The 13370-nt window shown below is 47.2% G+C and overlaps 1 protein-coding gene across 1 annotated transcript; it reads left to right on the plus strand.

Moving 5' to 3' along the window:
- Positions 1 to 272: 272 nt before the first annotated feature.
- Positions 273 to 11514, plus strand: LOC309677799 (lysosomal dipeptide transporter MFSD1-like; the record flags this gene model as incomplete). The annotated part of the gene is made up of 13 exons (XM_082490693.1): positions 273 to 441; positions 1021 to 1121; positions 3075 to 3199; positions 3288 to 3343; positions 3893 to 4036; positions 4520 to 4678; positions 6258 to 6373; positions 6867 to 6967; positions 8867 to 8978; positions 9612 to 9749; positions 10565 to 10704; positions 10891 to 11002; positions 11302 to 11514. The coding sequence occupies 13 exons, from the start codon at positions 273 to 275 to the stop codon at positions 11413 to 11415; spliced, it is 1587 nt and encodes a 528-aa protein (XP_082346819.1). The 3' UTR covers positions 11416 to 11514.
- Between the last annotated feature and the right edge of the window lie 1856 nt (positions 11515 to 13370).

Here is a 13370-nt window from a genome sequence, read left to right on the forward strand (position 1 = left end):
ACCGAATTCCCTCTTTTTGACTGAGGAGATCTCCTCCCGTTTATCACGCCGCTTTTCAAACGCCATCCTTCCCCTTCAGGCTCCTTTCGGCGCCCCCAACTCGGGCAGCCCCGGCCCTGGGCCCGTTCCGCGGCCTGGCCCGGCTGCGGCGGCCTCGGCGGGGCCCGACCCCTCTCCCCGCTGCGGGCGGGGCCGGGGCCGGGGCCGAGGCGGGGCCGGGGCAGAGGAGGGGCCGAGGCAGAGGAGGGGCCGGGGCCGGTGCGGGCTGAGGCATGGCGGTGGCGGCGGAGCGGGGTGAGCGCTGGCAGGGCGAAGGGGGCGGGGAGGAAGAACGACCCGGGGGTGTGGGGCCCCGGCCCACCTCCGCCCGCGGAGCCCAAAACTTCGGCCGCCTGGCTCGGCGGGGCCTTGCGGGAGGGCTGGGCCCGGCCCGGCCCGGCCGTGAGGGGAGGGGAGGGGAGGGGAGGGGAGGGGAGGGGAGGGGAAGGGAGGGGAGGGGAGGGGAGGGGAGGGGAGGGGAGTGAATTGAGGTGGGTTGAGGGGAATGGTGAGGGGTGAGGCGACGGGGGTGAGAGGGTGAGGGGGTGAGGAGGATGGTGAGGGGTGATATGGGAGGGTGAGGTGAGGTGAGGGTGGGTTGAGGGGGATGAGGTGGGGGAGTGGGGTGAGGCGACAGGGGTGAGGTGGGGGGGTAAGGGGGATGAGGAGGAGGATCGTGAGGGGTGAGGTGGGGGATTGGGGTGAGGTGGTGAGGTCAGGGGGGTGTGGGAGCCGGTGAGGGGTGAAATGAGGGGTGTGGGGTGAAGTGAGAGGGGAGGTGAGGAGGAAGGTGACGGGGGGAGAGGCGTGAGGTAGGGGGGTGTGGGGGGTGATGAGGGGTGAGGTGAGGAGGGGGTTGAGGGGCGTAAGGTGAGGTGGGGGATGAGGCAAGTAGGGTGAGATGGGAGTGAGGTGTGGTGGGGGTGAGGGATGAGCTGAGGGGGGCAAGGTGAGGTGAGATGTGTCCTCGCTGTCCCACAGGCTCCTATAGGTTCATAGTGCTGCTTTTCAACTGCCTCCTCACCTTTGGCTCCTACTTCTGCTTCGACATCCCCAGCATCCTGCAGGAGCAGTTCCAGGGGGTAAGTGCTGGCCGCAGCCCAGAAAAGAAAGGCAGAATCAGCAAAACGGAGGCCTTGGTCACTGGTAGAGTTTCAAAACATTCTCTCAGTGTCAGTATGAGAGTTGCACTCCAAGGTCGTCTGTTCCAGATGCTGGGTGTGAGGAGTTATTACTGCCATGTTTGCTGTGAAGAAGATACACAAAGCTGGGATGGGACAAGCTGTGGAGGGTTTGAGTTCTCACTGTTGCCTGGAGAACTGGAAACCTAAAACCTGTCTTTGCTCGATGATTGTTAGTTTTCCATCCAAACAACTGTTACACTAATGAAGTTCAGAGTTGGAATAACGTTCACACCAGTCTGCATGTAGAAATAAAACTGACCCTTGATACTCACACTGGACTGGAAGACCAGCAATGTTGGAGATAGGAGAGTAGAAAAGACTTCCTGGGTCTTCAGATCTAAACCTGATACCATGGGTATCGCATCACGTGTTTGTTTGGTAGCCAAAAGACAGAGCCATGCAGGAGATCACAGGAGGACCCTGTCATGTGAAAACTAGTCGGATTCTCAAATGCTAGAATATTTTGCTGTTCAGGGTCCAGACTGATATCCCAGATGATTTCTGGGATTTCTCCAGGGATGCCGGAGTCCCAGAGTTCTCACCTGAATTCCTTAATATCTGACAGAAATTCTTGATTCATGTATCTTGTCATTACTGTGTTTCATGTCTTTTGAGAGCTGATTTTACTCATGTGTGCCATCTGCTGGTGGATTAGTATGTGTAGGCTGAGAGTCACTGTCCTGTTCTTTGCTTCAACAGCAGGGCAGAAATATTTATAGTTTGCATATAACTTTTGTTTTTAAATACAGTTAATCCATAACGCTCAGGCAGTGAATCCCAAGCTAAATTGGTGGAGTTTGTCAATGCAAACAAGAATAAAAAGAAAAAAAAAAAGTCAATATTTATTCCTTGGTCCTCCACGACTTCTGTAGGTCTGTGGGAGAAGAGTCATTTATTTATGGAGTAAAGGAAAGGTTATGTCATATTTTGTTACCTAAGTAACTTTATAGGGTAGTGAAACCAAGGAGTATTTTTCTGTGTTAGGTACTGTGCAAACAGTGTTTTTATCTGTGTTTTATCTCATCATATTTTTACTCTGAGGAATTTAGCCTCTACCCACCTTACACAAGTGGTACTACAGTAGTCAGAGTAGCTAAGACCAGTACTTGCAGTGAAAACACTTTTTTCTAGAGAACTGTTTCCCCACAGCCTCGGACATTTCCACTACAGCAGATCTGAGGGGTTTGTAAACATGACAGCTGTAGGAAAATCACGGGGTTAAAATCACGCTTTCCGTGTGCTTATTCAAGACGTTAAGCTTGTGCCTACTGGTGTGGAAGACCAAGTAGCCATTTCCTAATGCAGGTAGATTTTTAGTAGTTGGAAGATCCAGTTTTTTTTCCTGATCATTTCCTGAACATTGAGGGATGTTGCTTTTCAGCAGCAAACCCGATGTTATTAAATCATGGTAGGACTACCAGTTTCCTACTGTTCAGCAAATGCTTTATAGCTGTGAATTAATACAGACTGCTGCTAAGTTTCATATTTACACACTGCTTAAGACTTTATAGTATGGAATGAAGAGTCAGCTCAAGCTAAACTATAGCCAAGAAACTAAGGGATCAAGTAAACCTCACGGTGCAGTCTCCTGGCTCTTCTTTTGGGCTGAAATGTGTATAAAAGTGCTTAGCCCCTGCTGCCCACAGAAAGGAAAAGGGAAGACGTGACGTACCGATGGCTAGTCATTTCTCATTTGGCAAGGGCTGGCTTCCTAGGAGAAGACACAAGTCCTCTTATTCCTGATTGTGGAAGTGGGAACTGCGTAGGAGAAATAGAAACCTAGCAGGCAAGAATGCGTGGGTTTTCATCTGTGTCTGCTGCCTAACACAGGCTCTGTGACTTGCTGTGCAGAACTTGACCTGTCCCAATGGAACCCACCATAACAGCACCAGGCATAATAGCACACTGGAGTGCGTTGAAGGCTTGGGAATGACACCTGCACAATACAATTTGCTGTACGCGATCTATGCTTGGACGTAAGTCACTTTTCTCATGCTTCGGGGTAATTTGCTGGTTGCTTCCCAGCAGCAAGACACAACTGTTTCTGTTCTTGTTTTCTCCTAGAAATGCGGTAGTGGTTATTCTGGCTGGATTCCTGATTGATAAACTGGGAAATCGCTGTAAGTTCTGAGGATCAATTAATTTATTCTTGTACTGAAGTGGGATTTCAGGCTGTTCTTTCAGTGCAAAGGGATGAGCAAAGGTTCCACTTCAGTAAGATCACAGAGGGATGGGAGAGGAGGGACAGCTCTGTGTTCAGAGTCCATGACGGTTAGTTAAGCACCTCCATGAAGGCAACTGAGATGTTTTTTTTTCATCCTTTGACCACTGACTTACCTGAATTTACACAGCAGTGCAGTAAACGTGCTTTCTGACACACATGTAACAGGGAATAGTGTTGCCTGTTTCTGATGGGACAAACTGATAAAGTAGTGTTCTGTTCTCTGCTCTGACATTTGTTCTGGCGTGTGCCATAATCTATGGCCCAGGTCATTTTATGACAAGACGAGTCTTTACAAAATTAAAATAATGAGGGTAAACTGATGGAAGCCCACGGGTTTACTGGCATGATTTGACATTGCTCTTTTGCTTTTTGACAAAGAATGCTTTTGTCCTGATCTCAGCATGTCTGTTGAGGTTTTTGTATTTTTTTTTCTGTTTCTCCCTAGTTGGTGTCTTTGTTTTCTCTCTTCTGACTGTGCTGGGATCATCAATCTTTGCTCTAGGCTCACATTTCAAGGGGTCGCCATACCTCCTACCAATGATGCTAACAGGAAGACTGCTCTTTGGCTCTGGGAATGGGTCACTTACTAGTAAGGAAATCACATTCTTAATTACACCTCACCAGAGGGTCATGATACATTTTTATTCTGCCTCCTAGACCCTTGTCCTATCAGTCAGCTTCACCTGCTCTGCACCAGGAACCTATGTTGCGAAAAAGAACACTGCTCCTTGAAGGGTTGCATGGATTTAACATGTGCTGAAATGTTTAAAAGTCTTCCCCTCTAACAAGTTTGTGCTTCTCCCGAGGATGGGGACTAATGTGTAATTGCTATGCCTTTGGGGTTATTTTTGCTTGCCTTATTTGAGGGATAAGTTCACCTCCCATGTCCCAGTGTGATTTAGTACATTTTAAAATGGACTGCAAAGTTGACACGTACTACCTCCGCTTGGGATGTGTAGAGGTCTCTTACCCCAGCTTGAACACCCTAGCTTGAGAGGCTGTGTTTGTTGCTGCTGTGCAATGCTCTTGGCCAAGTTTGCCTGTTCAAGAGAGGATTTTTGTCGTCTCCAAGTTGTGCAGAATCGTATCACAGCCTTCTGGTTCAAGGGGAAGGAACTGGCACTGGCATTTGGACTGACTCTGTCTTTCTCCCGTCTTGGGAGTGTCCTCAACTTCTTCTTCACCCAGCAGTTTGAGGCCAAATTTGGAATGCAGTGGACACTCTGGGGAGGTGAGTTTCCTTGGTGCTTTGGCCTTTTATTTTCTAGACCTGAGACTAGCTTGTCTTGTCCAGTTATGAAAAGTACCTGAAAGCGATAGTGTGGTTAGCAGGAGGAGACACGTTATTTTCCAGTTTTTCCTGTTGCTTTCTGTGTGCAGTGGAGTGGTGTTTTCTTCATTGATGCCTGAAAACCCTTTCTAAAGCTGTAGTGTCAGCCTGACAGTTTTGTCTGTGGTTTTCTTGAGATATTTTAACATCTGCAGTCACAAGTAGTCAGTACTTAGTGTAGGTTTACTCCCATGGAATGGAAGCTTCAGAGTGAAACAGAAGAGCAGTCTAAGGTCTTTGTTCTGTGTTTTAGCTAGCAGAACATGCTGGTTCTGTAGTAGTATCTGTATTGGTCTCAGCTTAAGATGCCTTGCACATGGACTGATCAAAACCATAGGTTTACATAACTGTGAGACAGAATCTGACTTACATGTTCCTTAGTGTGAATCAGTTCTAGGGCTCATATCTTTAGAAGATCTGAGTTTCTGTCTTCTCCTTGGTGCAGTGAGATGGGATCTGTCTCTAGTGGACGGGATGATCTGTTTCGCAGTGCATTTAAGTAGTGGCCCTTGGGTACACTGGTGTGATGGAATGGTGATGTTGGGGAGGCCTGCCTCAGGGCATCCTTTGTGTACAAAGACTCAGTGGTTATAGGAAAGTGTTATTTCCAAACAACAAAACAGTATGGGCCATCACCTATGGAAAAGAGAGTGCATGTGTGAGATAAATCTCCTGCAGAAATTGAAACCTGTTGCTCTCCTCTGATTCCAGCTCTCAGAGAAGAAACTGTGATGGGCATGGTGTGTTGCATCCCATCTGACACTATTAGTTTTGTGCTCAGGCAGCATTTGCAAGCACAGCACAGTGACTTCAGCAGCCTGTGAAGGGATAAATATATCAGACAAAGTGTGTATGCATCACAGAGATTGTTTTGGCTCTTTGGAAAACAAAACGGATACAGATCTCTTTCTGAGAGAAGGATGTCTGCAGCAGATGCCCATTGCCAAACTTGCTTCTGGCATACCCAGCATAACCTGACTCACTGCCTTGGAGCTGAGTGCACTCATGGGTCAGATTGCTGTATAACTGCAGTAGGTCACAAAAATGAAGAGGTATAACTTGGCTTCCAGTACCAGCCTGTCCACAATACCTCTGCTGCTCAGGGAACCATGGAAGTTTCTTAATGTCTGGCCTGTTTTAACCTTGGGGTTGTTATGCACAGGCCTGCTGCAGTTCAGAAGGCATTCTGGCCATAGTCCAACAAAGTGGCCGTCTTTACAGATGGCTGGGGCTTTAGCTTCACTGGCCTCTGGCAATTCTGCAGTGCATTGGGAGCTTAGAGGACTCTGAAGAGTGGCCAGAGCACAAGGACAGGGTGGTCAGAGGTGGATTGTCCTACTATATGGCTGCAGTAGGGAAAGCTGTTAATGTTAAGAGAAGCCAGGAGCAGGAGTCAGAGAATTTTGTGTATTACGTGCAGTTTGTTTTGTCGTTCAGCTGTCTCCACACAGGAATTTCTAACACCTCTTGTCTTTTCCAGGTACCCTGCTCTGCGTGCTTGGTTTTGTTTCAGCCCTCACAGTCAGTGTCCTAGATAAAGTGGGCATGAAGCAACTGGGTTTGGATGGGGTTATCCAGCAAGAATCCAAAAAAGTGGTACGTGGTGCACAGACAGCTTTTCCGTCTCCATCTTTGAAAGCCTGGAGTGCACGAGCACTGCTTTGGCAGTGTGGGGAAGCCTGCAGTAGTGAGAGCTGGTCCTGGCCAGAAGAGGGCATTAACACCACTTGGTTAAACCTTGCAGAGCAGTTCTTCAGCTGCGTCTGAGGATATTGCATCTGCAAGCCACCAGACAGGTGTAAATTTTCTGTTTAGAGCCTCTGTATTTGCAGCCTTCCAGAGAGCTGAGTTAGCACTCTGAACGGCATTACTTTTCTGAGCCAGTTACTTCTTGACGGTAGATGGCTCAGAGGAGGGTTTTGTGCATAAAACTAGATAGTAGCCTCCCTCTGGAACTGCTTTCTGGCTCATGGGATCCATGATAGAAAATAGCTAATTTTTTGTGACCTTCAATGGCTTGCAGAAGGTGGCATTAGTGTGAAGCTGAAGACTATTTCCTGGTGAGTGAGGGCATATCTTATCTTTGCAGCGGATTCAGGACATCCGGCGGCTCCCCCTTCGCTACTGGCTCCTGGTCCTCACCATCATGTTCTTCTACAATGGAATCTTCCCCTTTGTGGCAGACGCCAGGTATCGCTTTATGGCTGTTATCCCACTGACCGATACAAGCCTGTCGGAGCCTTGCAGGCCCTCAATTTTTCACTGAATGGGAAATATGGGGGCAATATGTTTGTTCCTTCCACTCATGAAACACAGAGAAACGCGTCTTTAATACCTAGTTAAATATATGAAGGTTCTTTGACGTTTCTTTCCCTTCAAAGATGAGGGAGGCTTATGAAGGAAAGCAAAAATAACTTAAAGGGAAATGATTCATCCAACATTTAAAGCTTGGAACTCTGCTGAAGGAGGATCAGAAGGATTTGGGAGAAGGGGAAGAAATATTTTGTTTAAAAAATAGCCTGTAGACATTTCACCTTTGTGATAGTCCAACAAAGTGGCTGTCTTTTGAGCTGGGTGGGGTGTTAGCTTCACAGGCCTGGGGCGGTTCTATCCTGTAGTTCCTGTGTGTTGTCTGGTGTGTTTGGAACAAAGCTAAGCTTGTCTCAGCCTGGGTTTGTAAGTGAGGAAGCCTTGGCATGCCAGTGCAAGGCTTTCAGACTTCCTTTTTCATGCCTTCATTTGCTTAAAAAAAAGAAGCAACCTGCCTGGCTAAACTGGGACTCTTGCTCCTGTCCTGTGGCTTCGCCACAGACTTGTCATTTTGCTGCTTTTTTTTCTGTTTGTGAATGATGCAGCTTCTATCACATAACGAGTATGAACTTTTATATTAGCAAAAGCGTGCAGTAAAAAGAAGAAACTTATTTTGGTAGTATTTCATTAGTGATGTATATTAAGCTACTGTGAAATCGGGAGTGAAGAAACGTCATCAACATTGTCGTAACTAATGTACAAGTGACTTCTTATTACTAAAATAAAGACATTCAAGATGGCAAAGATTGTCAAGGCCTTGATGAGATGGGCTTTCTATCAGTTGCCCTCTCATTTTAACTGAAAACACTGTCTATCGATCACACAGAATTCTTATTTCTGCAATTCGGCCACCCTGTGGAATTATTCTTTTGCTCCCTGTGGAGCAAAAGTTGAGGCACCCAGAGTCATGTTTCACACCTCTTTTCTGGCAAAAAAGGCTATGCTGCTTCCCAGTCAGAAACTAATGGTCTCGAGGCCACTGCTCTTTGGTGAATTCTATTGCAGCAAATCTTCAGGGAACTGTGTGCTGTTTCATACTTTGCTGAGAGCACTGGCTATAAAGGCTCATTATTACTGATGGTAAGGAGCCAAGCCAGGTTTGAGTGGCTACACCATCTCTAAATAAACTGGTCTTTCTATGCTGTTAGGACTGTATGACTGTAAATTCTGTAAAGAATTTGAGTGAGTTTTAGAGCCATTTTTGCATGTCCCTAACAAAGGTGAGAGGCTGACTTCTGACGATGAAAACCTTGGTTGTCTGCTTTAACCAGAAGTCTCCTTAAAGATGCCAGGGGGGAATTCCTAGTACTTCTAAAATGCAGGTGTTCAATTTAATCTTTGCTGCTGGATTATTTTAAAATATTTTTTCTGCCCCTTGGCATTCTCACCCTTGGATTGCTGATGCTTTCTGCCTCTGAGAATGTAAAAAAATCCATCTGTATGTTTTAGACAGGTGATGGCAAATGGCTACTTGTGAGCTGTGCTGATGTAATTGAACATATGTCCAACTTTAACCTGCAGTTTTACTCTGCACTTGCAGAAGCATCTTGAAAGTGGCCATTTGCATTACCAGCTTCTCTATGGTATGCACCAATTAAAAAGAAAAAGAAACAAAAAGGCTTGGCACTAAAAAAACAGATGGAATCAAACTTGTTTACAAGTCCTCTCATTAAAATCCTTCCTGTCCATATGTTTGTGCTCAGAGTTACTTTCTGTCAAAATAACCAGATCAAGTATCCTAATTATGTCATTTTTTCCCCCCGTTCATTTTATTTTTAGCAAGTTTATCCAGGATAAATATTCTGGTTACAGTCAGCAGGCAGCTGCTTATATTGCTGGGGCAGTGTACGACAGCTCCCTTGTTCTCTCTGCAGCAGTTGGCATATTAATTGTGAGTACCCAAAACCAGCAGTGCTTGCTGATAACTTTTTCCTCATTTTTTGAAATGTCTTTGTTACAACCCCCTCAACTAGAATTTAGCCTGTTGTTCCTGAACAAGCAGTCCCTTAATTCCTTGCAAACTGCAAGATGCACTTTAGTCTGAATTAAATGACAAGAAATAATGTTAACCCGTTTTTCCCTCTGTCCCTTAACTGTGCTATGGTAGCATCAAACTATGGTGAATGGTGGTATTTTTTGAGAAGTGAGAGACTGGAACAGAAAGAATTGGGATTTGCAAGTAGATGGGAAAGGACAACCTGCATGTAATCAGTCCCTGTTCCGTCAGGCTCTTCCTTTCCTTATTTCCATAATTGTCAGGGCATAATGGTGTGGTTGTCCTCCCCCTTCATTAAAGCCTGCCATTTCACATGAATACTGGGCATTGATTCTCTGACAAGTGTTTCAGTCTCGGTTCAGGAGTATGCAAGACGAACCGGTAATAGTTAGTCTGCTACAATATCAACAACTAGGAAATTACACGTTGCTGCCACTCACACCAGCCCGCTTTGGGCAGCGGCTTGTGTCACTAGGATCTGTGGGAAGCAGGGATCCCTTGTAAGAAGCCTTCTGTTTCCCTCACCAGGACTACGTTGGACTGAGAGGCATCTTTGCTGTTGGCTGTGCTGCATTGACTCTGCCAGTCTTCGCTCTGCTGGCGTTTACGTTTGTTCCTCCATTAGTCTCTACCATCTGGTTGGGGGTTACTTACTCCTTTGCTGCTGTAAGTTCACAATCCCGCTGCTGTAGTTGAGTGGTTCGTGGCAGTGCTCCTTCTGCATCCCGGATGGCATGTATCACTGCCCCTGTGTCCTGGTGAGCAGGTTTAGCAGCCACAGTTTGAAGTCACTGGCTCCCCAATCCTGAAGACTTTGGTTACTAACAAATAACCCCAAAGAATCAATATGAATCAAAACGCAAAGCAGAGTAAGGGACCATTTGATATAGCGGGACACATTAATCTGTATCTCATCTCAATCTCCCCTTTTTCAGTTTAAAATCATTCCCCCTCGTCCTATCGCTCCACCCCCTGATCAAGAGTCCCTCCCCAGCTCTCCTGGAGCCCCTTTAGGCACTGGAAGGGGCTCTAAGGTCTTCCTGGAGCCTTCTCTTCTCCAGGCTGAACACCCCCAACTCTCACAGCCTGTCCTCCCAGCAGAGGGGCTCCAGCCCTCCCAGCATCTTTGTGGCCTCCTCTGGCCCCGCTCCAACAGGTCCATGTCTCTCCTGTGCTGAGGCCCCCGAGCTGGAGGCAGCACTGCAGGGGGGGTCTCCCCAGAGTGCAGCAGAGGGGCACAGTCCCCTCCCTCGCCCCACTGGCCACACTGCTGGGGATGCAGCCTGGGATCCTGTTGGCCTTCTGGGCTGCCAGCACACATTGCCGGCTTGTGTTGAGCTCATCAACCAACATCCCGAAGTCCTTCTCCTCAGGGCTGCTCCTCTTTATTTAGTGGGAACAATTGCTTTTTAAACCCAATGACCATCTAACAGCTTTAAACAAGGCTTTGAGTTTATTCCTCTTCTCATTACTCCTACCAGGCTAGTATGTGGCCATCCATACCTCTTGTGGTCCCCCAAGCAACTTTAGGGACAGCTATGGGACTTGCAACTTCTGTGCAGATGATTGGAGTTGGCCTGTCGAACCTGGTTGTTGGCCACATTCTAGGAACAAAGTCCAGGTGAGAATGGTTTTTCCTTGTTTTTTTTTTTATTTTTATTTTTCAAGCAGAGGCAGCAACAGTGCTTTAGTGGAGTAGTGTGAACAGAGATCGGTGTCTTTGCAACCTGGTGGTGCGAGGAACTATAGAGGTGCCTTAAATATCTTCAAGTGACCAGCTGGTCTATCCTGTTTTGGCCTTTTCTAGTGAATTAAAGATCCCCCTGTGGCGCTGGCAGCAGATGATGATCTTTATGTTGGCAAACACGGTTGCGTGCATTGTTGCCTCCGTTAGCCTCAATGTTGTGGACAAGAAACAGGTGAGTGTGATAAAAGGTGAAGAGTAGATTTGCATCACCGAGTTGCTTTTATCGTTGTAATAGGTGTTGGGTGTGTGTATATAAGGAATTCCCCTGACATAAAAATGAGACTGCAGAGGAAGAGAACTCTCTGCTGCACTATTGCTGCAGCATATCACAGTCTTGTCTCCTACCATGCTCTCAGTGGCTGTATTTTTTGTGGGGAGGCGAGGGGAAGGGCTGGGACACAGCTGTAGCAATGTGTGCGCACAGAAAGACCAGCATGGTATTTGTCACTAATTGCTGCTTTGAAATTCTAGGGTGGGACGCTGAACAGAACAAGAAAGGGCGCAGCTGTGGAGCAGGACAGAGGCCCTGCAGATGCAGCACCGCTCCTTGACGATGAAACAGGAAACGAAGGCTCTGTCAGCTGAACCTTTGCAGTGCATGGACAATGACGGCTGCCTGACACAGCACTGACCACCTCTGTTTGAAAGCTGATTTTTAACCTGTGTATTTTAAACATCTTTAAAGAGAATCATGAAGGGAACTGTCTACAGAAAGGGAACATTTCCACTTTCTTACACCTCGCATATGAGTGAGAGGTCTCTGCTGCATGGTTCTTAGGCACTCTCCAACATACAGAAACCTGCATGGGGCACTTTAAGAACTACACTACCGTCAGTGAAGCTACCCTGGCTGCCGCTTGTTCGTAAGCTGTTAGATAGCTGCTTTTCACTGTGCATCAGAACTGCCCCCGTGAGGGCCCTGCCTGGCCCACTGCTGTTCCTCCCTCAGGAGAGTCAGTACTTGTAAATCCACAGACCTGGGCTGGCCTGCTGTTCCACTCACTGCTCCAATTAGCACACAGCTCTCACAAATTACACATCCATGCAAGTGACACCATCATTATTCTTTAGGCAGGAGTCTGAATTAATCAAATTGATTACCTTTTGCACACAAGCCCAGCTTAATTGCTTATTACCTTACTAGAAATGCTTCAACATAAGCCATGCCTATTCATTCGCCTTCAAAAGCGCAAAAGGTTTTGATCTGTGTCCTTTAAACCAGGGTGCTCTGGCTCCTGAATGCTGGAGGCTTATTTTACTCAGGCAACTGCCCTTTTCACTATGCAAAATGCTCACAAACACTCACAGGGTGTTTACAAAAGCACAAAGGATGCTTTAAGAATGAAGTAAACTTTAACATAGCCAAGTATAAGGAATGCTGAGGTGAACAACTTGCGTAAATTACACATCCTTAAGAGAAAGAGCAGCTCTGCTCAAGTTGCATTTAATATAAACACTAGTAGATGGAAAGCAATTTAGGGACTAACAGCATCCAGTGAAGTCACACTCCAGTAAGATGTCACAGAAGACAAATCCGCCCATCAACATTTTCTTAAATTGATTTACTGAAGAGCATGTGTTCAGAGACTGTCTTCTAAATTTTAAGTTACACTGTGAATTCGTTTCACACCACAGACAAAGGATTTCCCTGTTGGAGCCTGGTTCAGCAGAAATTTGGGGGTGGGGTGAGGAGTCACAAAACTGTAAACTCCCAGACTCTTATGTTTGGCAGGGATGTCCTGGGACCACCTTGTCCAGCACCCCCTGCTCAAGCAGGCTCAGCCAGAGCAGGTTGTCCAGGGCCACAGCTGGTGAGAGCTTGAGCATCTCCACAGACAGGGAGTCTCCAACCTCTCTGGGCAACCCATGCCAGTGTTTGACACCCCACCCCCTCCCCTCACCCCAAGTAAAGAAGTGCTTCCTTGCATTCAGACGGAATTTCGTGTGATTTAATTTGTGCCTGTTGCCTCTTGTCCAGAGAAGAGTCTGGCTCCCTTGTCCTCCTCCCCCCAAGCAGGTCCTGAAACACACAGGAAGATCTCCCTGAGCCATTTCTTCCCCAGGCCACACAGCCCCTGCTCTCTCAGCTGCCTCTGCCAGAAAAGCTGTCCCAGTCCATTTACCACCTTTGCAGCCCATCGCTGCACTCCCTGCCCAGGTCACATCACTCTTGTACTTGGGAGCCCAGAACTGGACTGTGTGCTCCCTGCAAGGCCTCACCAGTGGTTTCACTGGCTGGTAAATCAGACTCCTGCTGGTCTGTGCCTTTAAGCACACCCCTCAGCCTCCAGTCCCTCTGCTGGTCTTGCAGTGCTGAAATCCTGCAGGTGCAGTTTCTTATAGTGGAAAAATCCCACAGTGAATTTCCAAATGCGATTATGAAAAGCCACATGTAGCAGTATTACATACACTTGTGTGGGAGGCTTGTGTGCAGAAGAAAGTAAGTGTTCAACAGAGCTGGGTTTTGGTGTCAATACTGCCAACACCTGGCTGAGAAGCGTTGACTTCAGCCCAGCTGGCAGGAAGCCATCAGCTTTCTC

Source organism: Vanellus vanellus, assembly GCF_965231255.1.
Source record: "Vanellus vanellus genome assembly, chromosome: 14".
NCBI lineage: Eukaryota > Metazoa > Chordata > Aves > Charadriiformes > Charadriidae > Vanellus > Vanellus vanellus.